The sequence below is a fragment of the Anomalospiza imberbis genome, chromosome 2, assembly GCF_031753505.1.
Source record: "Anomalospiza imberbis isolate Cuckoo-Finch-1a 21T00152 chromosome 2, ASM3175350v1, whole genome shotgun sequence".
NCBI classification, from domain to species: domain Eukaryota; kingdom Metazoa; phylum Chordata; class Aves; order Passeriformes; family Viduidae; genus Anomalospiza; species Anomalospiza imberbis.
This window is the reverse complement of record NC_089682.1, coordinates 41,252,178-41,279,656: the sequence shown is the minus strand read 5'-3', so window position 1 is coordinate 41,279,656 and position 27,479 is coordinate 41,252,178. Positions and strand designations below refer to the sequence as shown.

The window sequence follows — 27,479 nt, the reverse complement described above, 5'->3', positions numbered from 1 at the left end:
GAAACAATAAATGAACAGCTAGAGCATGAGGACTGACTAGGACTTGTGCCAAGAAAGATCCAGGAGCTAAAGCTGACTCATGTTCAATCTGCAATTCACATCATCACAGCAAGAAAATAGGAAGTGTTACACTTCTGTCAGAGTACTATGTGGATATTCACCTATTTTTCTTAAGAACTAAGCTGACATCTTCATTATAGATTTGAGTGCCACAGCTCAGGAAAAAAGCATACTAAAGAAGGCCTAGATGAGAAGAAAAAAAAATGACAATAGGTATAGGAAATGCATCCAAATACTTGAAAGGAATTTAGGCTGTTTCATTTAGATCTGAAAGAAGTCTTTTGATAGACTGTCTTTGAGCACACAACACATCATCTGAGATAAAAGGAATGAAGTGTGCTTTAATTTCCACAGGGGCACACAAGGAGTAAAGGACTTAACCTGAAGCAAAAGAGATTTAGACAAGACACTAGGAGTTTAAAAGTAGGGACAGTGAACCTCCAAAAGAAATTTCCCTATAAACTTTTCCGAGTCTCTAGAATGGAACAGTAAGAAATGCTTTATAAACACCACTTCAAGAAGGATTTAGGTACCATTGAGCCTAAACTCTACCTGACTGGAAAGGGCTGTGTGACTTTTGAGACATATGCAAAGGCTCCAAGTAAGAACAGGAAGATATAAAAAGCCAGAAGCCATGAAGTCTACAATCCTTGAATTGCTGTGCGGGGCATTTCATAGTTACTGTAATATGCCCTTATAAAAGGGATTGAAGTCTTTTGTTTTGGCTATGGAATGTGCAATTGCAAAAACTAATAATTCAGTTTTAATGAAAAATAACTGCATTTTCAAAAGAAGGGAAGGAGAGAATTTGTCCTGAGAGCTGTTTCATTGGAACAAACACAACTTCCAAAATACATCTCTTCACTCAGTTCCTTCCTTTAACCCTGGGTGCTTCAAGTTCCTTCAATAAGAAGAAGAAAATGGATACATTCTCAGCAATCCAACAGTTCTGTTGCACACACATAGATGAAAATACAATAAATTACTTCAAATGGGAATGTTTCTAGAGAAATAAAAAAATGAAAATACTTGGAAGTACTACTAAACTTCTGATTTTCTTTAAGTACAATGCCTAGGATTTCCTCTTTCAAGTGGAACGTTGAAATTACCTTGGACTAAAAAGTGTGCATCTGTACACTGAAAGCCTAATGCTTAAGTACTTTCTCCTCATAGAGTGCATGAAGGAAAAGAAAGCCAAAATGTTAAAACCACCTTTGCAAAAGGATTTGATTAAGCTTGCATCACTGTTGATGTGAAAATACTACATTTGCAAGTGTTTGCACATGACATTTTGAACAGACAAAAAGGCAAGCATAATGAATAACACTGACTGTGCAAGACAGTCTTTGTTTAACAGATGGAGCAGGTTTAATGAAAACCTATTATTTTTTTGCAACTGCTGAAATGTTGCATTTGGTAATAAGACAAACCAGGTTTCCTTATACCTCCTACCATCCAGGATGCAACTCTCAAACCACATATGACCACTGTCAATTTTGGAAGAGCCACTGCACAATTCTGGCTGTTATGGTACACAGTAACGTTTTCATTTTACCCCTTTAACTAAGTTACTATGTCAAAGAAATGCAATCAGTCAAGCTCACATCTGATGTATCTTTATGCAAGGAATACATTCATTAGCCTTTGTAAATAGCTGGAGGTTTTCTGTGGCATAAAAGACAGCTCTGGTATTTATCTGGGACTCTCTCATTCCCAGTTTGGATGCTTTAACTTGGTGGGACTGCAAAGCTCGGTGACTCTTAACATCCCCAGTTCCAAACACACAGAGGTTGTTAAGCAGGAAGGAATAGTTAAGGGTAAGTTTTAATTAATGTAATTATGCCTATGTGGGATAATAAAAGGAGTCAAATTTGAGAGACAAGATCCTGTCAGCAACTCAGCATAGCCACTGAGAACGGCTAATACGTGTTCTTTTGCAGAAGGGAGCACTGATGGTCAAAGTCATCTGCTGAAGACTTGCCATCCTGTGCCCACCCTTCCATTCTCTCCTCACAAGCCACTGCTCTTTCACACCCCTTTAACTAACAGTGTTTACTAACATAGGGCCCAGAGACTTGCCCTTTTTGGTGCACTGCATTTTTTAAATCTAGAATCCAAATAATTACAGGCCAGCACATTACAAGGAAAGTGTAGGTTTCTTCCAGAAGCATTCACTACATCTCTACAGGAGCTTGTGGGGGCTCCATGGTCACACTGGTTTTGGCTTTTGTTCTGCTGTAGGTGTTCAGTTCTTGCCCTGTAAGTCCTCCAATATGATGAAAAGTTCACAAAGATATCTTTGTGAACTTTTCATTATATTGATGAAAAGTGTGTTTTCAGTCTAATTAAAACACCAAAGACTGGCCAAGGGCTCTCATCTTTGTTGCCAGTGATGACCTGACCAGATATTAAAGAAGTTAAAAAAAATTTAAAAACCTAGTTTTCCCACAGCAGTTGGTGTTTCTTGATCACTGACTTGTTGTGCTATATAACTGTAAGGAATCTGCTTTCAGCCCTCCAGAAAAGAGAAGAGAATCCTAAAATTCACCTTGGCATGTGCAACTCAAGAGCTACACTTCTCAGTTTGACCACCTGCCATGGGTAACGTGGGCTCTTGCACATTTGATTCATATCCCTTGTCACCTCATTTCTTCAGTAAGGTTGTACAGCACAGTAAGTAACAGCAAAACTAAATACTTCTATTAATGGGATTGCTATTAAATCTAATTAAACACAGACTCCAAGAGACTCCAGCTTACTATTCCACTGCCACAGTAAGTTGTCTAGTAGTACTAGAAACTATGACACAGTAGTGAGTTTGCTCTTAATAGCCTTCATTTCCTCAATGGCCATTTTTGGACACTGAAAATTAAATACGTGGGGAAGGCTGTGTTTGTTTTCTTTCCAAGAAGTGAAAAGAAAAAATACACAAAACACCCCAAGCCACCCACCACAACTTACTGCATGGATAACACAAATACCTATAAAGTACTCATGACATTTTATAGAGGGCTGCTAATAATACCAAGGATTTAAATGCAGTTTTCAGACCGGACATGCTGAGAATAAACTCATTTCTAATTAAAAAAAAAAATTAAAAGTTCATGTTAAGGTTCTACAGACAAAAGATAATTGTACAATTGATAAGGAGACCTAACTAAACTTTACATTGAAGCAACCATGAGCAAAACAAAGGGGGGAAAAAATCCTACTGCAGGAGGCACTAAATAATAATCCTGGTACTAATAAGTAATCCTACTTGTTTAATAAAATCTCCATAGATGTACTATATTTATGGCCAAAGAACTGATATATAATTAAAATATTCTCCATCTGCATTGCAAATGGTGTAAAGTTCCTATAGCAACAAGAAACTCGGATTTTACAGATATCAATCCCACTACAAAACTTCCTTTGACTTTTACTTCTATGTTATTTCCTATATTTATTTGAAGAACACATTTTTTTTCTCCCCATAAAAATAACTATACACTAAAGCAGAGGATTAGAACCTACAAGATTTAGAGAAATGCAGGTTGTGGGACCTCCTGTATCAACTAAATGAAATTGTTTAAAATCAGGTGTATTTAATGCTAATTTCATATATAAAATACCTACTCTTTCAGTACAAAATTCATACTTAGCCTCCCACTTTTTCCTTTGGGAAAGTCATTCCTGTCAGTGAGGAGCTACTCTTATGAATATTAAGCTTTAGCATATTAAGACAAACAATGACAGACTCTTCTCCAATTTTGTTTTGACACAGGAGTACCTAACTTTTGCCTTTTATTTACTGCATGACCCCAAAATAAAACCTGTAATATGGAGGAGGAAAAAAAAGGTAAAAAAAGATGGAAAGCCCAGTTACTCACCCTTTGATCAGTATCCTACATACATGTAAAGGTAATACCTAAAGGTAGCTCAAATTAAAAAACAAACAAACAAAACCAACAACCCCCACTGATATAAGAAAAGAGAGAATGTATAATGATCTAAGAATTGATAAGTAAGAATTATCTGCAGATTAACAGTTATGTCACAGGCAAGGTTTTATTTCCCATTACTTTAAACTAGACTTGTGAAAAGAAAAAATACCTACTGGTGTCTGCCTGGCTGCCCACGCTGATGTATCTGTCATTCCCAGGAAGGGCTGTTTGGTAGTAAGTAGCCTCCTCTAGCTGGGGAACCTTGGCATTCTTTGCGGTGAGAAAAGCCACAGCCAGCTCCAGATTACCATTGCTGTCCTTTAAGCATAAAAAAAAAAACAAACAAGTGAGAGTCCCTTCACTCTTTCTTTAATTTTTCTTAAAAACAAAGGACATGATTAGCAACTTCAAATCAATAACCATTGTACTGTCAGGTAAAATGCTGACTCAAAAAGAAAGCTTGCAAAATTCACATATTCTGCATATTTCACTATTTTTAACCAAAATAAAGATAAAAAACCTTATAAAAATTGTTTTGGTAGAGTTTCACTTATTTCAGGAAAAAAAAAAAAAAAAAAAACAAAAAAAACATCTTGTAGTGTAGGTCAACCTCCCAATAAACCAGCACATTCACTGGAGTCAGACTTCAACAGGACTCAGACAAATTCTTCTGAAAATATACAGTTTCATTTTTAAAGCCAGAGATCCTGGCTTTTGAAAAGCAGTTGTGCACATGACTTATGCTAACAACAACTACCTATTTTTGTGTAGATATATATTTTTGATTTAAATTACAAAATCCTCATTTATCATGCATAAATGGCTAAAAAGTTCTGCTTGAGGGAAACAAAGCATTTTAAAAAATTTTATATATATTTATTTATATAGAAAGAGAATATAGAGAGATCTGCCATTTTTTACTTGCATCAAAGAACTCTTCTGGGCTGTGAAATAAATTACAATAGTTGAAAAAAACATTGAAGCAATACCAAACTAGCAAAGGTTGGCAAGTTCAAGCAGTTCTTCATTCTACACAGTGAGCAAGGCCTCTGCTTGGTAGAAAACAGCCACACCTTGACAAGAAAACACCACTTGGGTCCTCAGGAGCTGATCATCTGTAGTAGCACCAACGTATCCCAAAACAATTCACACAAAGGTTAAAGGCAAGTCATAACATTCCTGTCTTTTCCTTTTGAGCACTTGATTAATTTTTAGATCAGTAGCAAAAGAAAACAAGATTCCATGCAAAGTGAACAAGCCATCATTATTAGCTTTTTCTCCCCCCAAAATAAATTCAAGCAGGGAAGGGAAAGAAGGGAAGGAAGAGAAGGAGAGAGCATGAAAGGGTTGGATTTATGGCTTTCACAGGCAGTTAAGATGCATTCAGGTCCATTCAGCTACAAGCCAGTTATCTTACCTTCAGTGCCTGTTGTAGTACCTGGATGTCATTGATACCAGTGATCTCCCTCAGCTGATTTAAAAATGTTTGCTGGTGCTAAAAAATAACCCAGATCATCAAAATAAGATTAGAGCCAAATAACAGCAAAACCAAGTCTCAACAGAGTACACTCCTCCACAAACATTAAAGGCATCTCCATATGAGGTTTATGCACCACAAATTGGTAGAACCTACATTACTCGAGTTTGTCTTAGTTTCTGCAATTTGGGCACTTTTTTGGTAATCATTAATTCCCAAATGTTATGATTTTGCATTTTGGTGTGTTTGCTTGGTTTTGGATTTTTTTAAACAAAACAAATGGGTAAGCTTATGCAACATAGGTTTAAGAAGCCTATATAAAGCCACCTTCTAAACAAATAAAACTCTTCAGCTTTGGTCTCCAGGGGCAGTAGTGGAAATAGCTGACTGACCACCCACCAAAACCAAGTTCTTTATCTCCTAGTTCTTCTCAACCCCATTATTTCCTTAACATAAACGATTCCTAGTCATTCCAAACACAAAACTTGGACATTCAACTTTGCTGACCACTGAGGTGTTTTAAGAGAAATACTATAAAAATTCCAAACAAAGTAAGTTTCTTGACACTGAAACAGAACTTTAGGAATCCGTCCAAACTACCTTCCTAGACCAGTTCCAACTCCTAGACCTTCCAACTCTCCCAAATCACACAAGTCAGCACCCATGACTGAGTTTAAAGCACCATTTGGAAATAGAAAAAGAACAAGAGGTTCTGGGTCTTAAATATTCACTCCATAAGAATTTTGAGGCTTGGTTTTGTTTTACTTAAATAAAAATCTGGTCCCACCCCTGTTTAGAGCCAACAGATGATTCACTCTGGTCATGCTCGTCTATCCCATCACAGAAGCAAAAAGCAGGCACTAAGCTGGAAGAATCCTTGAACTCCTGTTAACCATTGAAACCATGAAAAACAGAGCACTGACCATTGTTCCATACCAACAAATTCAATTGCTCCTCTGGCAGATGGGAAATGGAGAAAAAATATTTGCAAATGGTTTTCTTTTTTATTCTTTGCCCACCACATCCGGCACTCAAAACAGTAATTTCATCTATGAAAGAGAAATTTTTTGCAAAGTACAGGGTTTTGTTCGCATGACAAAAAGCATATTTCCTATCAGGAACAAATAAACATTCTCCTGCTACTCTCCAAATTCATTTTAAAACAGCAACTGTAATTGTCTTGCAGCTTCTTCTAAAAGACTTACTTTTTAGCTGAATTATCTGGAATCAAATATTCAAATACCCTTATTCTTCCCTTATCACTGCTTTTTATAGAGGAGGAAATCAAGATCTGCATGAATGCTGAATTCCCCAGTGAGAAATTAACCTGGCAGGCACTACTTCATGCCATAATAAGTTGAAATAGAAGGCGTATAGTTCAGGATGTTTATGAATTACATACACAATCTTCCCTTCATTTATGATCCTAAGAGACACTGCTAACAATCCAATTTGCCTCTTTTTTCTTTTCCTTTTAAAAACCCTCCTGTTGGCACAAGAAATGTGAAGTGATGCAAGAAAAACTCCCACTCTATCCCTACCCCTCACCCCCTCGTTTGTTTACTCTGTGTATTTCACAGCACTGTACAAAGCCACAACTTGTTTCCCCTATGAAGTTGCTTTCCTGCTCCTAAGTCAGGCAAGAATCAAAGAAATTAAATAAAGAAATTCGGGGGAAAAAATTACAATGGCATTAAAATTGGTAGCAGCAATTCAAGGGCATGGCAATAAAGTGGATTTCTTTCTTTATTTGCCACCAACACGATGGTGAACAAAACAGAAAATAGTTTCACTATAAATTATTACAACAAGTTATAACAGATTTCTCTATCTTCTACAATATATACAACACTTGGAAAGGCTGATTGGAGGATATTCATCGTTCACAGAGACTGGGAAGAGACAGACAAGACAGTTTACCAACAAACAATCTCTTAGCAGTTCAAAATATTGGCTGTTAATTTATGAGCACAGCTGTGACTTATAAACTTAGGCATCTGTAGTTTCTATCCACATTTCAGCATTCCAGTGTAAAAGCTGTGTTTCAAGGCCCCCTTCCCACAGACATTCACATTTAACAAATCAGAACTGCACCCAGAGATGCTCCTTTCTCATCAAGAGATGATTTAAGTATCCAAGTATAATTTTTTTGAGGCCAAGAGTTTAAGGTACTCAGCCGCAAAATTTCTAACTGGTAATTAAAAGAACCACATGGAGAATCCATAAGCACCATTGTTAGAAGTGACAGGAATTAAGAGGAAAATTACCAGTTCTCCTGAGCACCTTAAATGGAGCTTTGGGGTATTTGCCCGGTTTAGACATTACTGTTTCTTCACCTAAATGCGGACAAGTTGCCACTAATTTCTAAGTGACTGACTTCAAATCATGCAGAAGCTAAAGAATGGACATATTCCCTTTCTAGAAGGAGTTTAATTTACATTATTTCCACCTGATCAACATGTTCTTTCAATACTTGCTAAGAGACTAACAGATCTTCAGAAACAATTGTAAAACTGCATAAGGCAGCTAAAAACTCTAACTGATGACCTTCTCTTCCACAAATTCACCATCTGCCCTCATCCTCACAAATCTGATGTAACTGCATCCATCATCTTTACTGTGCAATGACTTTTTCCACAACTGGATGTTTAACTTGTCATTAGTCTCCTTCACTGTTATAATGACAGTATGTTATCACCCATGAAACTGTATTAACACAAGTAATTCTATTTATTTTCATTACAAATGACAGAGCAGGCAACTGTCAAACCCTCTCCTCATTCATTATCAGAGGATGAGATTCAATTTTCTTTTTTTCTTTTCACTTAAGACACTTATGAAACAATTGCAACCACATTCAGAGAACTTGTATTATTGAATTCCTGATATGACTTTTAGTGCATCTGTACTACTTTGCAAAGTCAAAATGGCTAAATTTTATTTGTTTTAAATAATATTCCTTTAGCTGTGGTTATCGTGGGAAATAGAAAACTTAGGTTACTATTACCCATGACTGAAGCTTAGAGATCAACTTCTACTGCAACTGCTAAACAGTTAAATCTCTTCTGTACAGTAAGAAATATTTAATTCAATACTACAGACAGACTTCTACACATGAAGCAAGCCACCCTCCTTACTCCTATTAATGCTCAATCTGATTACATTTACCCTAAAAGCTCAAGAAGCTTTGGCTAACTTGCCCTGAAGTGACCGTAGCATATAGACCCTCAAATGTCTAAAAACACATAGATATATTAAACAATTATAGTAATAATTCACTCACAGGCTATAACCAAAAATACTCAAAAGAGCTCACCCTATGCTAAAACAAAGATAAAAAATGAAGAAGGCAGCAGGCAAGTATTTACAAGTGTCTGAAGTACCTACATCAATGTACATTCATTAAATCAGGTCAGTGAGGGAAGCTTCAGATCACAAGTACCCATTCTAACATAAAAAAGCTGCCATATTTTTTCAATGCAGCTCTTTCCTGATTCCCTATTTTTTCCAACTCTGCCTCAGCAGAGGTTCAAATTCTGAATTATAACCCACTTTAATTCAGTTTAATAAGCAGCCTCTCTTTTCAAATGGAGACACAAACCACATCATTCCAACAGAACCAGGTGCAACTACTGGTTGCAACTACTGGTGCTAAAAAATCCACCTCCATTCTTTCAAATTTGCCCGTACCCACTTCAGTTTGCCATCCTACGCTCAAATTTACATGACTGATTCTGTATGTTTTTTCTAGCAGAGATCCTCCAGTTTGGTGAGTCAAGACTCCAGTAATATCTGCAGTGCTAGAACGTATGTGCACCCCTGTCACACACACACACATTCTCCATGAAGCCTGAACAGCATCTGACTCAACTCTAAAAAGCACCCAGAACCCGATCTCTGACACCAGACTGTGCTGGTACAGCTGCTGCAGGGTACCCCAAGTCCTTGGCCACGCAAAGGACACGGTTCCCTGATGGTATGGCTGTCCTGGATCCAGCTGTTCACACCCCTCAGTCCCACTGCATCAAGCAGCAGTCTGTTCCCTGGGGCTTTCATGCACAAGCTATTCCCAGCCTTTTCCTTTCCTCTAGCTCCCTGAGGTATGTAGGCACTATGTATCTTCAGGCTTTCAGCTCTTGGAAGATTTTAACTAACAGGAAATTCTTCCATTTTCCTGGATGAAAGCCAAATTTGTGTATTACAAATGCATGTCCTTATTTCCAAGTCTCTCCTTTTTCAGCCATCCCTCCTTTGCTCTCAGGAAATGCCCAATTAAGATTATCTGGTTTATAACCTCACACAATAGCATATTCAGTAGCTATGCCAGCATCAGTGAAGCAGAAAACGGTCTGCATTACTATCAGCTTAGGGAGATACCGTGCCCAAATTAGTTCCACAACAGTTCTGTAAACTCTGATAACTTCCTACAATCAAAGCAAAAAGCTAAACTACACAAATGTGGTTTTTTTGGTTGGTTTTTTTTTTTTTTTTTTTTTGAACAAGGCAAATCTAATAAACTGACTAATACTGAATTACAGTGAAGATAAATTTTGGGGGGAAATTAGCCACCTTTTGATCTGTTTATTTTCTCCTCTCTGTAGCTTCTGAAGAAACACATGTAAACTTCTGCTTTATTCTTGGCAACATCCAAATATTTGCATCTGCAACACAAGCACTTACAAACTCAGAAGACAGAACAACCCTTTTCCATTTCCAAGCACAGATAAAGTTGTATGTTCAGGAATGAATGAGATGATCCAACCATTAGGAGGAGAAAACAGGATCTATGGCCTCACTACACAGTTCACATTTCAATAGTACACAATGAAAATGCAGTAGGGGCACCAAGCTGATTAGAAGCATGGAACACTTTTCCTGTGAGGAAAGGCTAAGAGAATTGGCATTGTTCACCCTCGAACAGAGATGGCTTGGGGTAACCTGCAGCCTTCCACCACAGGAGCCTACACGAAAAATGGAGAGAGATTATTTACAAGAGCCTGGAGTGACAGGCTAAGGGGTAATGGCTTCAAACTAATACAGAGTACATTAAGATTGTATATCAGGAAAAAATTCTTTACTGTGAGGGTGGTGAGGCACTGGAATAGGTTGCCCTGGGAGGTTGGGGGTGCCCCATCCCCAGAAGTGTTCAAGGCCACGCTGCTGGATGGGGCTCTGCACACCCTGGTCTAGAGTAAGGTGTTGCTGTCCACGGCAGGGAGATTGGAACCAGATGATCTTTAAGGTGCCTTCCAACCCAAGCCATGATTCTCATTCCTGAGGGATGAATACTTTTATAAGACAAAAAGAAGGAAAGAGGAAAACACAAATGCTGAGAATGGCAGTTTGACTCAGGCCCTCCACACAAATCCCACTTTCTTTACTTTCTAGTGCAACATTGATTTATAAAACCTATTTACTGGAGGAAAACTCAAACAACACTGCACAAATATTTTATATTAAAGACAATTCCAATGCAGCCTAAGCTGCAGAGGACCTGTGAATGGCATTGCTTACAGACAAGCAGCTAATAAGCTGGTTTCCTCATATGATGCTGCTGTAATGAGAAGAACACTGAGAGCTTAGAGGAATGTAATCCTCCATAAAGAGGCTTTAAGTTCCTGCTACAAACAAACAAGCAGAAATAGTTTAACATACAAAGGACAAGCATACTAAAGACCCTCAATTACTACTGTGAATATAATTTTCTGCCACATTAATCATATCTCCCAGGAATAGTTAAAAGGCCCACAGACACTGCTGTACATTACAGCTTCCAGAAACACTGATACATTAACCATTTTCTAAATATGCTGTTATTCAAGTTCCAAATAGGCAAATAAAAACTAACTCCTTCCATGAAAATATTGAGCTGAAACACAGGAAAAACATGCAGGCTTTACTTTTCCCAGCTCTGTCCTCAAGATTTTTCTCCATGTATGTGCAGAATAAATGCATTTATAAAAATATATAAATTAGAAAGTATATGTATACATATATTTTTTAAAACATTTTTTGCTAATGCAAAGACCAAGTTAAATCTCTGCACCAGCTCTAAGGTGCTCCTTAAAGCACAACAGAATTAGGTTCCCTTATCCAGCATCTGCTATCTGGGCTTCCTTTTGTTCGGGTATGAAAAGAGAAATCTCTTACATGACATTGTATCCTCTAAGAAAGTAGGTAAAGATATATTTTTATACACACAGTAATGCAAAATGCACCTCAGCTTTGGTTCAGACAAAAATCACCTGTGGAGAGCAAAGGACATGCATAAAGACAGCAGATTTTCAGTCTGGGACTGCTCTGCACAGGCTGCCAAAATCTGACAAAGCAGCAGCTGGTACAAAGTGCAACTGGACTGAGAGCAAAAACTTAATTCAAGGAGCAAAAGGACACAGTGTATGGCAGGAACTTTCAGCCAACCACAGCCTAACCCAAATAAAACTTGCAGGGGGAAAAGACTTGAGTGCACTACTTACATGTGTACATTCCTCTCACAAAAATTAAATTAAGGATTCTACTTAATCATAGCTTTATGTAACCTATATTGATCCTAGATAACACACAGAATACCGTCACCAGATTTCCATGCTTTAACGAGTGACTTTTCAATGAATTTCAATGTCTGATATTAACACAACATGAGATCATGCATTCATATAAACACACACAATTCTGAGCCTCATATGTGGCCAAAAAAAAAAATATTTTTCACTCTCAGCATATACCTTTGTCTTTATTCAAGCTAATAAATAAAGATTTTGAAGTAAGATTTTAAGGAGAGGCTTGAGGAGTTTGTTTTCTCTGACACTAAACATAAGGCAAAACCCACCTCTGACAGTTATACATAAAACCACCCAGAAGTTATGAGCCAAATCATCACCTGCATGGGAATACTCTCGCGATGAGCAGAAAAACCACCTGCTCTTTTCATAGGGGTAAATTTTAAAATTAGTCTACTAACTGATTTATGAACATTGTTGCTTGAGTCATGTTTCTAGTTGTTACTAATAGCTAGTCCTAAATACGTCTCAGTGACAGGATGAAAATCAAGAAAGGACAGCAACCTTAGTACTTACTGAAAACAAAAAGGCGTCTGAAGTGCAAAATTACTGAGAATTTTGAGGTCTTTTTGTTTTAAACCATCAAGATTTCTCCATACCCTGCTCAGCATAACAGTGAGCTTCCCTACAGTAATGACAGCAGGTCTGAAATTAATTAACTACACTAAAACCAATTAGATCTTCAGTTTCATTTAACTAGACACAAATTTCAGGTTATAGTCACTAGAACTACCATGGGAAAATCTGCTTCACAAAAATTGCCTTGATTCTTACGTACTCCAGTAATTGTGACAGTAATTAGCAAAAATCTCTGCTCCAGTTCAATTCTATTGAGTAATTAGTTACTGATAGCAGCAGGAGGGGTCTTTCAAAGCACCAGCACGGATTATCTGTAAATAAATTCAGGAGGACTCCTCCAAAAGCCCGCCCATGGACAACAGTTGTGCCATGGTAGCAGTGGTTCACAGCCCATCCCGCCTCAACACCAAGTGACCAGGAAAAACATGCACAAGCCATGGTAAACAAAAGCCAGCAGGGTCAGTCAGAGGCAGCGTTATACAGATAGAAAGGAGGAGAAGGCTGGAGGATGACAGATAAACAGCAAACAGTGGGTACATAAATGCACAAACACAGAACCACAGGAGCAGCAGTTGGAAGGGGCTTCTGGGGATCACCAACACCCTGCTGAAGCAGGATACACCTTCACACCTACGAGGAAAGGCTGAGAGAAACAGGGCTATTCAGGCTGAAAAAGGAAAGAGTTCAAGGACTCAGTTGCAGCCTTCCAGTCCCTGAAGAGAGCCCACAGGAAAGATGAAGAGAGACTACTTACAAGGGCCTGGAGTGACAGGACAAGGGGGAATGGCATCAAACCAAGAGTAGGTTTAGATTAATATTAGGAAGAAATTCTTTACTGTCAGGGCAGGGAGGCACTGGCACAGGTAGCCCAGAGAAGCTGTGGATGCCCCATCCCTGGGACTGTTCAAGGCCAGGCTGGATGGAGCTCTGGGAAACCTGGTCTAGTGGAAGGTGTCCCTGCCCATAGCAGGGGGTTGGAACAAAATGAGCTTTGAGGTCCCTTCCAACCTAGATAATTCTATGATTCTATGATGTTTTTCCAATCCCTCTGGCTACTTTCTGTTCCAAAAGTTTATTTCCTAATTTTTTTTCTTCAGTTCAGAGATATTTACCATCATGCATAAACATCCCAATTTACAGTGTCTGACCAGGTAGCACCACCAAGACTTAAGCTTTCTCCTCACAGGAATGATTATTGCCTAGGGTATAATTTTACTGTAGCCACTATTAAAAATGTTCAGTCTTGTCTTTCTGGTCTAAAACCACACGGCCACTAGAGCCACATTTTTACACTTTGAGATGTTTTCCTTTGCATCCCAATCACAGTTTAACCCATCACACCAAATACAAGCTATTCTGGCTCATGTTTGATGTTCTTCACAGTCCTAACTCTCAAGTGGAAAAGGCAGTCCCACTAGCCCATTTAAACATTCAACATATTTATAGGGCTGTTATTCTCCAAACAGACATCATGATAGCCTCACCCTGCTCTGCACAATATAGAAGAGCTCCCAAGGAAACACCAAGCTAGCCCCATTAATTCTCCTCATTCTGCCATTATGATAACAAGGGATACTATTCTAGGAACAAACAAACCAACTCTGGAAATTCCAAGTGTCCTCAGACCAGTAGGATCCCAGGCTCTGTGATACTTACAAACAACAACACTCACAGGGACTGTCAGACCACAAGCTGCTTCCAAGGAGTCAGCTGTTCTTCCCAGGCTATAGCTCCTGCCAGGCTGGTGTTGACAGATGCCATTATTCCCTAAGAGCCAGCATAACCACTCGTCCAAACCTCTGGCAAGCCAGGCCAGGCTCTCAATAAACCATCAGAGAGTCACTGTCTGCATACACTGATTTCCTGGCAACTTAGTGAGAGCCAGGGGTGGGACAAGGGAGGGGATAAGACCAAGACTGCACCAATTTCCACCGGATTCAACTGTTGTGGAGCAGCAGCCTTAAAAGAATGAGTTGTTTCTCTACCATTATTTTAATCCTTTTTTTATCTAATGAGAGAAATTGATGGGGGGAAAAGTCTCCTGCAATCCCCATCCTACTTAGGCACTATAGCAGAAAACTTACACCAACGGGAGATGAATTTAAAATCTCACAGTGACAGAGATGTGATGCTCCTGGTGTACACATCTCACAAATGAACATGCACAATCAGACCTGCTCCTGCATGGGCTGAAATGCCATCCACTGTTCTCCCCTCCCTGCTTTAGGTGTGCACATCCAGAAGGATTTCATTTCTGCAGCTGTTAATGGCACAGAGATCAAAGCTTCCACTTCACCTCAAACAACTCTGCTACATGCCCTAGGTAAGTGATACGAGGAAGATTTCACAATTTTTCCACACAAAATTCAACACAGTACAGCAAAGAAACTGTAAATAAAATTTAAATTGCACTTTTTCACAGACAGGTCTATATTACAAAGAGTCCACTGTATTCAACAGAAGAGATACATTTGGGGAAAGAGTTCAGCTGTCTGTTTTGAATAGGAAGGGAAAAAAAAAAAAACAAACTTAACAGAAAGCCTTTCAATAAAGGTCTTCCACATAGTCCAATTAAAAAAAAAATTAGTAACATGATTTACTACAGAAACAGGCCTTGTAATCACAGAGTGGGCATGTACCCAGGCACTTCTACCCTGCTACCTCTCAAAAGCAACAGCTCAAGGTCACCTCCAGCAACTTGGCCTGGCCTCAGGGTTCCCCAAAAGCCTCAGATGCACCCCCAGGCTTCCTAGCACCTTGGCCAGCCAGCATGCAGCTCCTGATCACACTGCCTGCTCTTGCCCACATCTTGGGCCACAAGAAGTTGGAGCAGACAAGACAGAGGGCTTGGGAAGAAGAACAGAGGGGGAGCATCTCCACTCCACTGCAGTGAGGTCTGTCACAGGTGAACTCATCCCACAGCCTCAACTGGTCATCTCCCCAACTGTTGTGCATTATAAGACAAAATCACATCAGGAAATTCATACAGCGCTATTTGCAGCATTCAGTAAAATGATCTGATAGCTTATCCTGCCCTCCACTAATCATCTACAAAGAAATCCTGTGAACAGACATGTTTTTAGCCTGGGGAAGGGCACGTGGGCACGGACAGACAAAAGGCACAACTCTGCACAAGAAGGAGCCTACAAATAACATTAAGCCACAAAATCTGGGGCAGTGTTTAACAGGTCACCTGGAAGGTGACAGGCTTCTGACAGCAGTTCCAGCTTCTGGGGCAAGACAGCCTTTCCTGGCTGGGTCAAGCAGCAGGAAGGCACTAGCATGTGCTGTGTCCCTGTGGAAAGGCCACTGCCACACCATGGCCTGCGAAGGGCAGCCAGAAGCTTTCACTTGCATTGGGTAATAACCTCCATGGATGCAGGTGATGTTAGAATTGAAATGAACTGTCGCCTTGTTCTTTTGAGAGTTTTAAAGTTCTTCTAAAATTTTTTTATGCCTTCTGATGTTTACATATTTCTACTGAATTTTCTCACACTGTTTATTTAAATAATGATTGTTTTGCATTTTTCTTTGTGGGTGGAGAGAACTGATGGGCTGTTGGTCTGACCAGTGTGGTTGGAGAAGTGGCAGTTTCACCCTCCAATCCACTGTCACTTTTACTATTCTATATATAGTGGAGTCAGAAAATAAAATTCTCTCTTTTGGCTCTTTTCTTCTCTCTTCTGCATGTGGCATCCATGTGTGAGTTATTTCATGTCATAGTGTGACAGTGAACCTCAAACACAGAGACACTACAGCATTCAATGACGTGGTGAGATCTATACCTGGGATCAGTGTGTAATTTTACTACCTCACAATTAAAGAAATAGTAAATTCAGCATTGCACTCCACAGAGGACAAATGAAATTTTCTAGGCTATTTTCTTTCATAGAGAAAAAAAGATATTGCTTAAAGTCTGGGGGGCGGGTTTTAATGGACCTTATACTGAAACACACATTTACCTCACCTCCTACAGAAAGCTGAAGGTGCTATATTCTAATACCTTCAGACATGGTCTCAAGAAATCTACAACCACCTTGGTTCGTAAGCACTGTTTGCTGTAATTTAGCCCTGCCAGTTTTCCCTGTGTCAGTGGTGTCATACCAAGAATGACTTTCTACCATCACCACACACCTACCTGAAGCTTCAGAAGCTGAATTCAATAAAAGGTGTACAAAATACTCCTCTAACAAGTTCACATTTTTGGAAAATTATTTGAAACAAAAATTTAAATTCTGTGCTGCCTTCTTAGCAGCAGCATTATGCCAACACATTCTCCATCAAATGACAGAGATGATAAACTCTTATAGTATAAAACTTCAATTCTTTTCTATTCATTTAGGTCACAAAGCACTCAGTACCTTCCCTGGCCTCTAACAACTCAGCAGAGCCTGTGCACTGCACACACCTTCCACTCAGCACCAACAGCGGGTGGCATTTACCAGTCACCTTAAAATCAACCCCAGAAAAAGCTTCAAGGCAACACAGCAACTTAGCAAGACCTGGAACTGGTGATGAAGAGGAAATCTGTCTGTCTTCACCATTAATAAGTGCAGAGCTTACCCTGTAGACCTGCAGACTATACTAAAAAGGCAGCCCAGGCAGCTTCAGGTGAGGGGACAACTGTGGTCCAGACAGGGTTTTCACAAGAGATGTTCTGCGGCTTTCAGCACTAAGCCCCATAAAACACATGCAAGACCAGAGAGAACTTTTAAAAGTTGCCAGTAAGCTGTCAGTTATTTTTTAATTTCCAAACAAGTAATGGGAAAGACAGAGAAGATTTAATTCTAGTACCTCATTAAAAAAACAATGTTACAAGCTTAGATGCCAGAATTAAATAAAACTTCTCAATTACTACCACCAAATAATTAAAAGATTCTAAAGTAACAAAACTACACAGTACTGGGAAAGTCTCTAAACAAAAAAAAAAAAAAACAAAACAAAAAAAAAACAAACAAACAAACAAACAAACAATCATCCTCAAACAGGTGGGAAATTACTTAAGAGACACAAGCAGAATTTGAAGAAAAGTACCTGACAGATGGGAAAATAGGTAATACCAAGAAGGGAAATCCCTGTGCAAGCCATCTATAAAGCTATTTAGCTTTTAAAAAAGAATCATATTTGCAAGCTTAAAAATGTTCTCATCTATTTTCCCACGGTTCCCTATCAAAACAAAGCAAAAGTTAAAATCCACAAAGTATAGGAATGCTTTCTCAGTCATAACCTAAGATTTCCGGAATACAATGTAGTATTCAGTCCTCTAACCAGGACATTTATACCTATGCAGTGTAAAGTGTTAGGGAAAAAAAAAAAAGCACTCTTCCAAAAACTGTGCTCCCAGGACAAGTTTCTGTTTCAAAGTAACTAACTTTCAGAAGAATAAATGAAACCAAAAACAAAGGGGAAGTGGAGTAGGAGTCTGTTCCTGCCATCTTCTCTTCTGAAAAGAATGAAGAACATCATGTGTCAATGCACATCCAGTCTTTTCCAGATGCTTACTTTAAAACACTCTCACAGCACACACCTGAATGTAAATGAATAATATTTTCAACATCCATGTGACACATTCCTTTTTTTCCCCAGCTTAAACCCAGTAGAAACACAGTTAAATTCAACTTTTCAAAGTGGCTTTATGTTTCAACAGAAATTTGATTGAAAATCACAAAGTGTCATTTTTCATTTGAGAACAGGAATAGAAATTTCAAGCACAGGTATCTGACTTTCCTTGGAGTCACAGAGCTGTGAGAAGGACAATTATTACATAAACCATGTGTGACCTCAAGCCTACCACTTAGTATTCACCAAAACTAAAAACCAGCATGAAATAGAGCTGCATAAATCACAACCCAAAAGTTTTACACCTCAGACTCAGACCCTAATGTCAAGGAACATCCTCTTCTAAAGGGAGCCCTCTGGATTTTGGGGTACACCACCAGTGAAATGATGACAATTGGCAGGACAAAGCCATGGGGGGCCATTATATCACATGCATTCATTTCCACAGATTCTGTGTATGGTAAGATACCAGAGTCAATTAGATTTAAATAGCTCCAGATCATGCCTTGCAAACACTAATGGCTCTCTGACAAGCTTTTATTAAATACGTTGTTCTGTCTACCACTGCTTACTGTAAAGTTGAAAATATGCTTTCACCTGATGGCTAGAAAAGCTTTAGCCAAGGATATTTTAAGCACAATCTCCATTTTCTTGGCACCTGAACTTTGATGAGCTTGACTGTTGTTGCCAATTAGTTGATAATAAACATTTAAAAAAATACTGTGCAGAATATAATTTTTTTCAGCAAGAATCCACCAGGTAAAATAATTCAGAAACCAGCTATAAATAAAAGCATCAAGTCAAAGTTTTGCATGTCAGAATGAAACTTGTTCAATTTGGAATACCAATATTTCCGATGCCCTTAAAAAAAAAAGTGTTTTACATACACAAATCTCTGCAGGTGATGTTTGCAAAGTTAACCTAGCTGCACTCCAGCCTTCAAGCTGTTCCACATCACATGTCCTTTGGAGTCCACCTCTCTAACACCCTCAGAAGGAGAGATACCTTAAAACTGTGGATATTGGTGCTACTGCTCACAACAATGCTGCTCCCATTGAAGTCCCATCACCATCAAGTCAGGTAACACCAGATTTCAGGGAAACTCTCTTCAACACGCTCCTGAATTTCATCCTTTATGGCAAAGAAAAGCTAATGACATTTACAAAATAATAAAAACTACAAAACCCAACTGAAAAAAAAATCTTCACCTTCTTAAATTGCAAGAGTCTAGTCTGAATAGATTATTTTCATTGTTATTTTCAAATGCTTAGAATGAATGATGCTACTAAATACATGGGAAAACCACCCTATCATTAAACAGACAGGAACTCAGAAAGCCTGTCACCTTCACTTCAGCAACTGAAGTCAAAGTGTCCAGCTCATGATATTTTGTGTCAATCTGTCCTTTACACCATCTTAGAACACAGTTCTTCCTTTAGAGCATTTCACAGCAACCTCAACATTTTGAGTCAATGTTGCTTAACATTTCATTTCACATTAAAGCCCAAACCCACAGATCCTGCACAACACCCACTGGAAAACTACTGCGTAGTTCAGTATGCTAAAATCACCCCTCTACCAGAAGATAGAGCTCTGTGACTGTTAGCAGGAGTCAGCACACCACCACAGCCACTCCAGAACACAGACTGGTGTACTAGCCTCAAATATTGAGGCAGGGAGGTGTAACCCTCTGCAGCCAAGAGATACTTTATCCACTTCTGAAAAATGGGGTGGTAAAAGAGCACAAAGGTGGTATGGACGGGATCATTCAAAAAGAAGTTTCATGAAAATTTTCCACTAGTGGTCTGTAGAGCTCTTAGTCAATTGGAAGTTTTCAACTCCTACAGAAATCTAGCAATAAAAAACTGTAAACCCTGCAATACAATGAGAGAGAAAGCAAACTGCAATGCTGGAAGAAAGCAACGTTTTAGATGGTCACCACAGCACACACTACAGCTGCTCCCAATTTAACCTACAAGCTTAGCTGAGGTGTGCAGGCCCAATACAGCTTATGATAACATCTGTATTCAGCACAGTATTAACGTAAAGTATCATGGAAAAATCTGACAGGTGCTGTTCAGAACACACCGTGTTGCCAAGGTAAGAGTTACAAGCGTTCACAAAAACCAGCAAGAGATGGCAGTCGTCAGCCTGAGGAAACAGGAAAAAGTATTTCCTTTTGCTTGGCACAAAGCCTGAGTTTGTACTTTTACTTGGCACAAAGCCTGAGTTTGTACTATCATGCAAGGTACGCTCTGCAGGAAGGCATCTCACCACCTCACCTTTCCTTCAGCCCCACAGCTTTAGCATTCTCTCCCTTTTTTAAATAATAAAAGGGATGAGCTTATAGAAAGCTTTGAACTTGCATGGTTTTCCAAGCAACTAACTCCTGTGATTCACAGTATCAACTCTTCCCTATGAATTATGCTTGACCACCCATTAACCAGAATACTGGACATATCACAGTCCCAAAGGGAACAGAGGAAGCTTAGATCCCATATATCACACACTCAGCTCCCTGGCAGAAATCACACGTGAGTGACATTAGATTCACTTGACTACTGAAACTGAATTTTCACTCCAGTCAAATATTTTCAACACTTTGCAGATGTTGACTTCTTTAACAGCACCACAACTGATAAAGTGTAATCATCAGTTAACAAAAGGCACCTTTATTTCATAATGTGAAAAGAAGACTGACTCTATCCTGAATTCACAAAATCCTTTTGAAATACATTGTCACAACAGACTCTCCTACATTACTCACCTTAACTTGTGATTTGAATAGTGATGTGACCCAGGCACAAATCAACAGGCCCCTGCTTAGAACCTGAATTCTTTCAATTTAAAGGTGTCCAATTGCTGACTGAAGACCATCACATGGATAACTTAGTCATCAGGGTTTGATGGGCAAGTTTAATAACAAAGCTAGTTTAAAAACCCCATGCAAACAAGGAAACAAACAAACAAACAAAAAAGACAAAAAAAAACCCAAACCAAACAAACAAAAACACCCCTCAAACACCTATACACAGAACCCTTCACTGTGACTCAAGGCAACCTCCACCCATTTTAAAATAATCAGTGGTTCTCACAAGAGAACTAGAAAGTGAAAGCAATCAGGATACTTTCATTTTCAAGAAAATCTGCTCCCACACCTATGGCTTTTCTACTCAGAGAAAGTAGAAAAGACTTTTCTCTCTCAGTCAGGTCCCAGCAGCTCAGACACACACATCCCCCTCAGATTTTTAAGAGTTCTGTTCCCTAACAAGAACAGAAAATCATTTAAAAAAAAAGCACAACTAACTAAACAAAACTAAAATTTCAGGCCTTTAAAGAAATTTATTTCTACATGAAAACATGTAAGTGAAGACACAGCTCTTAAGGTTTTTGTTTACTTTTTATGCTTTTTGTTTACTTTTTATGGAATACCAGGAATGTCACATTTGACCCTTGACCAGTTGGGAATTGAAAATCAGTACCTCCACTAGAGAAAGTGAAGAGCAATACTATTTTAATATGTCTTTAGGCACCTCTGAGCACCTCAATAATCCCCCTGTCACCTGCACTGCCAGCAGTGGCTGTAAGGGGGTGACTGATGCAGCTCCTTAGACAACTCCTGGCACAGGTGCATGTCAGAGACCTCCCTGCTGGTTCTGCAAAGATCTGGGTCAAGCCTGAAAAGGTATCCTCCAAGTGCCCTGGGGCCTCAGGTTGATTTACCAACCTGGCCACTCGGTCCCCAGCACCTGAGACATCCCTCAACCTCACCATTCACATCACTGGAGCTATAGAGTCAGCTTCTCAGGGACTGAAAAAATGGGCTGTCAACTCTTGGATGGGTCCTTTAGCAAGGAAGTAGAGAAGATTTAGCCAGAAACAGAACAGAAATTCCATCTTTTGTTCTACCTTTCATTCCCCTTCAGTTATTCAAGTCCACGGATACCAGCTGAACTCACAGAATTAAGGAGATGCCGGCCATAACATATCTTCTTAGGCACAAGAGTGTAAGAAAGGCAACTGTTCAATTATCCTTCCACTTATCTTTACAAAGCACTTTTTAAAATGTTAAATAATTTTATTTTTAAGACATGGGTAATTTTTTTTGACCTTTTCACAGAAGCTGATGGGTTTTATCATCTTTTGTAGCTGCTGTTCATAGTAGCTGTGAATACAGGGTTATCCTAAAAATATTGGAGGGAGGGGGGAATGTGTGTTAAGGATTTATTACAGATATTTTAAAATAATACTACAAAAGGTTACCAGGAAAATCTATAAACTTTACACTTCCATATTCTGAAGCAGTATTTTTCTTTCAAGGTGTGGACCAAACATATTTAAAAACATTATTTCAGACAAATTCTAATGCTAGTACTATACTTGTAAACTCCTGCAAACACAATCAAAAATTGTTACTGAATTTCTATGAAAGGTTTTCTGAAACCAAAAAGTTTTAAACTGCTGTTAAAAGTTTCATTAAAGTGCTGATTCATATAATATTATACCAATAAACACAACCCTCCAAGATTCAGCAAGCTTGCATAGATACTAAACAGAAAAAAGACAAAAAAACCCCAAAACTAACCACACACACCTCCACCCATTCCCAACAAAATCCATCAGAACAGTCACAAAACCAGAAGGCATTCAGCAGACCAGTTTGACAAGGGCTTTCAAAATTACTTTGAATCACTGGCCTTTGTACCTTGCTCTAGCTTTCAGAACTACCAACAGGAATCTGTGTCAAAGGCGTAACTACAAGTATTACAAAGTTTTTTGATATGAGCTTCTTAAATACAGAACAAGATGCATATACTTAACAGCATAACACCACAGTACTTCAAGTAATGTTTGCAAATTACTCAGAAGTTGGTGCAAACACTTTCAGTAAACCAGCGTTGTTTATTTTGCTCATTCTGGACAAAGAAGTACTAAAGCTCTGGCTGCCAGCACTGGAAGCTATAACCCCCCCCATATTCAAGCCCTCCAAGCTCGCCTGTCACACAGTCCAAACACAGACAGCTCCCCATTCATGGGGAGATGCAGAAACCATCCTCATTCCACAACCCAGGGGCCATTTCTCAGGTGCAGAGGGACACCTGCACACTGGTCACAGGCAAGGGTGGCTCTGGCCTCGTGATGAGAGAGGGAGCCTGCAACCTCTTGGATCCACCAGGCAAGTCTGAACTCAACTCTCAAAATACAGAGATTTTAAAGATTTGAATTTTAAATCCTTGAAATGTTGCCACCTATTAGAATGGAAAAAAAAAAGTACATAGCTCCCAAGATACCTTCTTTGTGTACCAGGTGCTCAGAAGATACTCTGCAATCGCTTCCTGCCATTCGGAACTGCATCATGTCAATTGGTGGAGACAGATGACTCTCATCCTCTGCAGGAAGCAGCTATTGCTTTTATGATAAAAAACCTCAGTGCCATATTATTAGCTAAATCTTTAAATAATAAGTACATCAAAACCATGGGAAAAGCACAACAGAAGCACACATGAGCTAGCACAACTTTAACCTTTTTACCCCAAAAAACAGCAAGAGAGAAGAATTTAGTATCAGACCTTGCTTTAAGTCAGGCATTATTTCAAGTGGTAAATATCCTTAAAAGTATGTGCTTCTTTTAGAAAAAGAAAAATTAGCTGAACTGACACAGCTCTATTCTACTACTATTCTACTATTCCTGAGATTACATTGCCAATGCACTGCTGAATCACAGGTCTGAAATAACAGTGGGTGTGGGAAACCAAAGGAGAGATAAAACAGCCTTTAAATCCATGCATCAACCAAATGTCAGGCTCTCTCCAGAAGCAGTAGAACTTGATAACACACATTGCTGAGAGGCCAGCTAAGTGCCACCAATTAAAAGCCAGCTTCTTCAATCTGCCATTCCAAGATGACCATCACACTAATTATCAGAGCTGAGACAATGCTGAAACACGTTTAACCTCCCCACATCATAACCTCCAGTTACCAGAAAAATCACCATTCACCAGCCCCTGAACTCGCTGTGTAGGGGACATTGGCCGAAGGGTCTGCACAGCACATGGGGCAGCCTGGGAAGATCTTCCTCCAGGAGGAAAATTGAGGTACACAGGCATCAGCCATGTAGGGATGCCTGGAGTACAGGAAATCCTGCAACACACGTGCCTTATTTCTTCAGCACCAAAATGCCTGACAAAAAAAAAAAAGGATTGGACAGGACAGAAATACAGATTTGACCAAAAAAGAAGCTACTTTTTTTTAACTTCTCATGTTGTTTACCTTTATTCACATGCTTTCGTCTTATTGTGAACATTACCTATAACCTTCAGACACTGAACAATGTCAAAGAAGCACACAAGGGCCGTGAGTAACAAGAATAATTTGATTCATTATTTGCTTCAGGACATAATTTACAAATTTTAACTAAGGGTCAAGATGACCAGTAGAGATGAAAGAAAAAACTTCTTTTGACCTGACGCAGCTGCTTTAACTACACAATAAACTAAAGATAGCTTCAGTGGGAAGTGGGCTGTTTGTAGTTAGAGCATTTATTAATACAAACCTACATCTCCAAGTGCTGCTGAAGTTTGACACACACTTCCTGTATGACAGTAAGAAAACATCTAATGAACAATGTTTGGAACCACAGCTCCGAATAAGGTATGCTGATGACTCAGGCATCTCTTGTAAACCCAATATATTTCTGCTTGTATGTGGTTTCTTCATGCTAACAGAAAACAATTGTAACAAACTTTGAGGTCGCCAGAACAAACTCCCTTATTTGTGGACATTGGCTTTTTCCTCTTGCAAGGGAAAACAGTAAGTTATTGCTATGGTAGCCTCTCCACCTTTCATCCATCCATCAGCCCGATGCACCTTCACCATTTGCCTTCTTACATGCAAATACCTGATAGACGTTAAAGTTTGTCATCCAACTAGCGAGTCATTAGTCTCACTAACAATGAGATACTCACTTTGGAGTCAAATAAAGCTTTTTTACAAAGTACTTTTAAGATTTGCCTTTCCCTCATTCCCTAAATGCACGCAATTAGGGATAAAATAGGCTAAAAACAATTGCAGATAATAAAATAATCAGATGATTCAACAGAAATAATCATAAAACATCTGCCATGAAAAAACCTTGATATTTTATTCAGTTTCTCTAGACACTTAAAAGAGTGACCAACACCCACAGATGCTGATTACAACTTCAGAATTATTGCTAGCTGTATTTTTTACTGCAGCATGGATTACTTGGCATATTCTACAATCAATCTTCAACCTCCTTTTGGGCTTATCCTCGATCTGATGCTCAAGTGAATCTCAACTATTGACCCACAAGCAGTAGTTTAGCTGAAAAACTAAGGATCCCTCTAGTTTAGCTGAAAACTAACATTGCTCCTTCAGGATTATTGTCAGAAAGCACAAATGGGCAGCAGTGATCAGGGTGCAGAAGGCACTATGTATCTGACATGATAATTACTATATATTAAGTAAACCACTGACAAGAGGCTTTGTAAAAGATAAACTTGCTCACGAAAGTTGTCAGATGCACAGCAGCAACATCAGTTTTCAAACACAGCAGGCACATGTAGCAGCAAATCTGCTACATTAACGGGCGAGCACACCCCAACTGAATACAGTGAGAGAGGAACAAATCAGACTGTTCAGCCCTTGCCTTCCTGCTGAAGCCGCCAAAATCACTGCTAACTACTTCCAACTATGAGAGCAGTCCTCGGCCAGACACGCCCTCCCTCCAAAAAGGCTTCTTCAATGCGAGCTGTACCACTTTAACCAATTATACCCTAATCAGCACATTCCCACTGTCCACTCTTACGGCTGCAGCCATTTAACTTCCACACCGACTATACCAAAGCGCACATACCTCTATCCTCTTATGAAGGCAGTATATGCCATTACAGCATTAATATAAATCAGGAATAGGCAACAGTCATACCACTAACCAGAAGAGCTGTGTTAACCTACAAGTTACCTTTAAAACATATTATTTTAAAAGCACTGCAATTTAATTTTAGACATTTCTCTGGACAGTTCAGATCAACCGAAGGAAAGCTTTAGAAGGTATCCTTTTTTTTTTTTCTTCTTTTGACAGAGAAACATTCTCCATCGAGTCCTGGCGCACAGTAAAAGACTGGTAAGCGCCGTCATTCCCTTAACCCCGTTCCATGATGCACGTTAACACGAGTCCCTAAACCCGGCACTTTTTCACTCCAGCAGGAGCGCGTCACTCGCTGGAAATAGCGTTCACCTTTGGCAGGCGCGGATGCCGGCGCTGCAGGGTCACGCCGGGCATGTGCAGCATCTCCCCCCGGGCCCACGGGGGGTTCGGCCGGGACTCCGCGCTTCTCCTGCCCAGCCCCGGTCCCGCCACTCTGCCCGGCAGCCTGCGAGCGCAACAGGCCCGCTCGGGGCCGCGGGGAGCGCGCCGGGGCTCCCCCGAGGGCAGTGCCAAGCCCGGGGCCGGGATGACCCGGGGCCGAGCCGGTAGCGGCCCCCGCTGCGGCTCCGCGGCCGCCGGAGCGGCGGGGCCCAGGCGAGGCCGCGGCACGGGGAAGGCCCGGGAGAAGCTCAAGCACGGGCGCGGGGAGGAACGGCGGGAGCCGGAGCGGACGCGGCCAGGCCCGGGCGCGGCGGGGACGCGGAGCCGCTCCAGGCCGGGCCCCGCCGGAGACTCACCTTGGCGGCGCCGCCGGGCTGCAGCACGTTCTGCTCCACCGTCATGGCCCCCGCGCGGCTCCCGGCGGCGCCCCGGGCTCGGCGGGTGGCGGCGGCGCCGTGTGGCGGCAGCTGGGCCGGGCCCGGGCTGGGCGAGCGGGGCGGGAGGCGGGGCGGGAGGGGGAGCCCGAGTCACCGCCCGGCGGGGGGGCCGCGCAGCCCCGCTCCGGCCCCGCCGCCACTCCCGGAGCGCCGAGCGCCGCCCTCGGTCCGGCTGCGGCTCCCGGCGGCGCCGCCCCGCGCACCTGCCCCGGGCGCAGCCCCCGCCCGGCCCCTTCCCCGCCCTGTCACACCGCCCGCCTCCATCTTGGGAGCTCCCGGCGGGAGCGGGGCGGCCCCGCCGAGTCCCCGCGGCCGCCCCGCTCCTCCCTCGGGAAGGGCTCCGCGTCCTTCGCCGGCTGCAGGAGCGGCCCCGCCGCGTCCCCGGGGAAGGCAAAGTTTGCCCCCGCTGCGGGGGAACCGAGAGCAGCTCGGACCGGTGCCGCTTTCCAGGGGATCGCCAGGGAATTTATGAGCCAGCGCTGGTTCCAGCGCTTTCGCTGCTCGTGGCGACAACAAATCGTATCGCCAAATGAATCACAGACTCACAGG

The 27,479-nt window shown here is 40.7% G+C and overlaps 1 protein-coding gene across 4 annotated transcripts in view; it reads right to left on the bottom strand.

Moving 5' to 3' along the window:
* Positions 1–27,077, bottom strand: part of USP25 (ubiquitin specific peptidase 25) — an 89,209-nt gene extending 62,132 nt beyond the window's left edge. For 3 of the 4 annotated variants that reach the window (XM_068180655.1, XM_068180654.1, XM_068180657.1), the window contains exons 1-2: positions 5,404–5,481; positions 4,160–4,304 (exon numbers count right to left, since the gene is read on the bottom strand). Coding sequence is in view for 1 of the 4 variants with exons in the window: in XM_068180653.1 (XP_068036754.1) it covers positions 4,160–4,304; positions 5,404–5,481; positions 26,850–26,894 (268 nt within the window). In the remaining 3 variants the exon portion in view is untranslated. Of the gene's footprint in view, positions 1–4,159; positions 4,305–5,403; positions 5,482–26,849 lie in introns of those variants that run through there. The other variant, XM_068180653.1, reaches the window with a different exon arrangement.
* Positions 27,078–27,479: the final 402 nt, after the last annotated feature.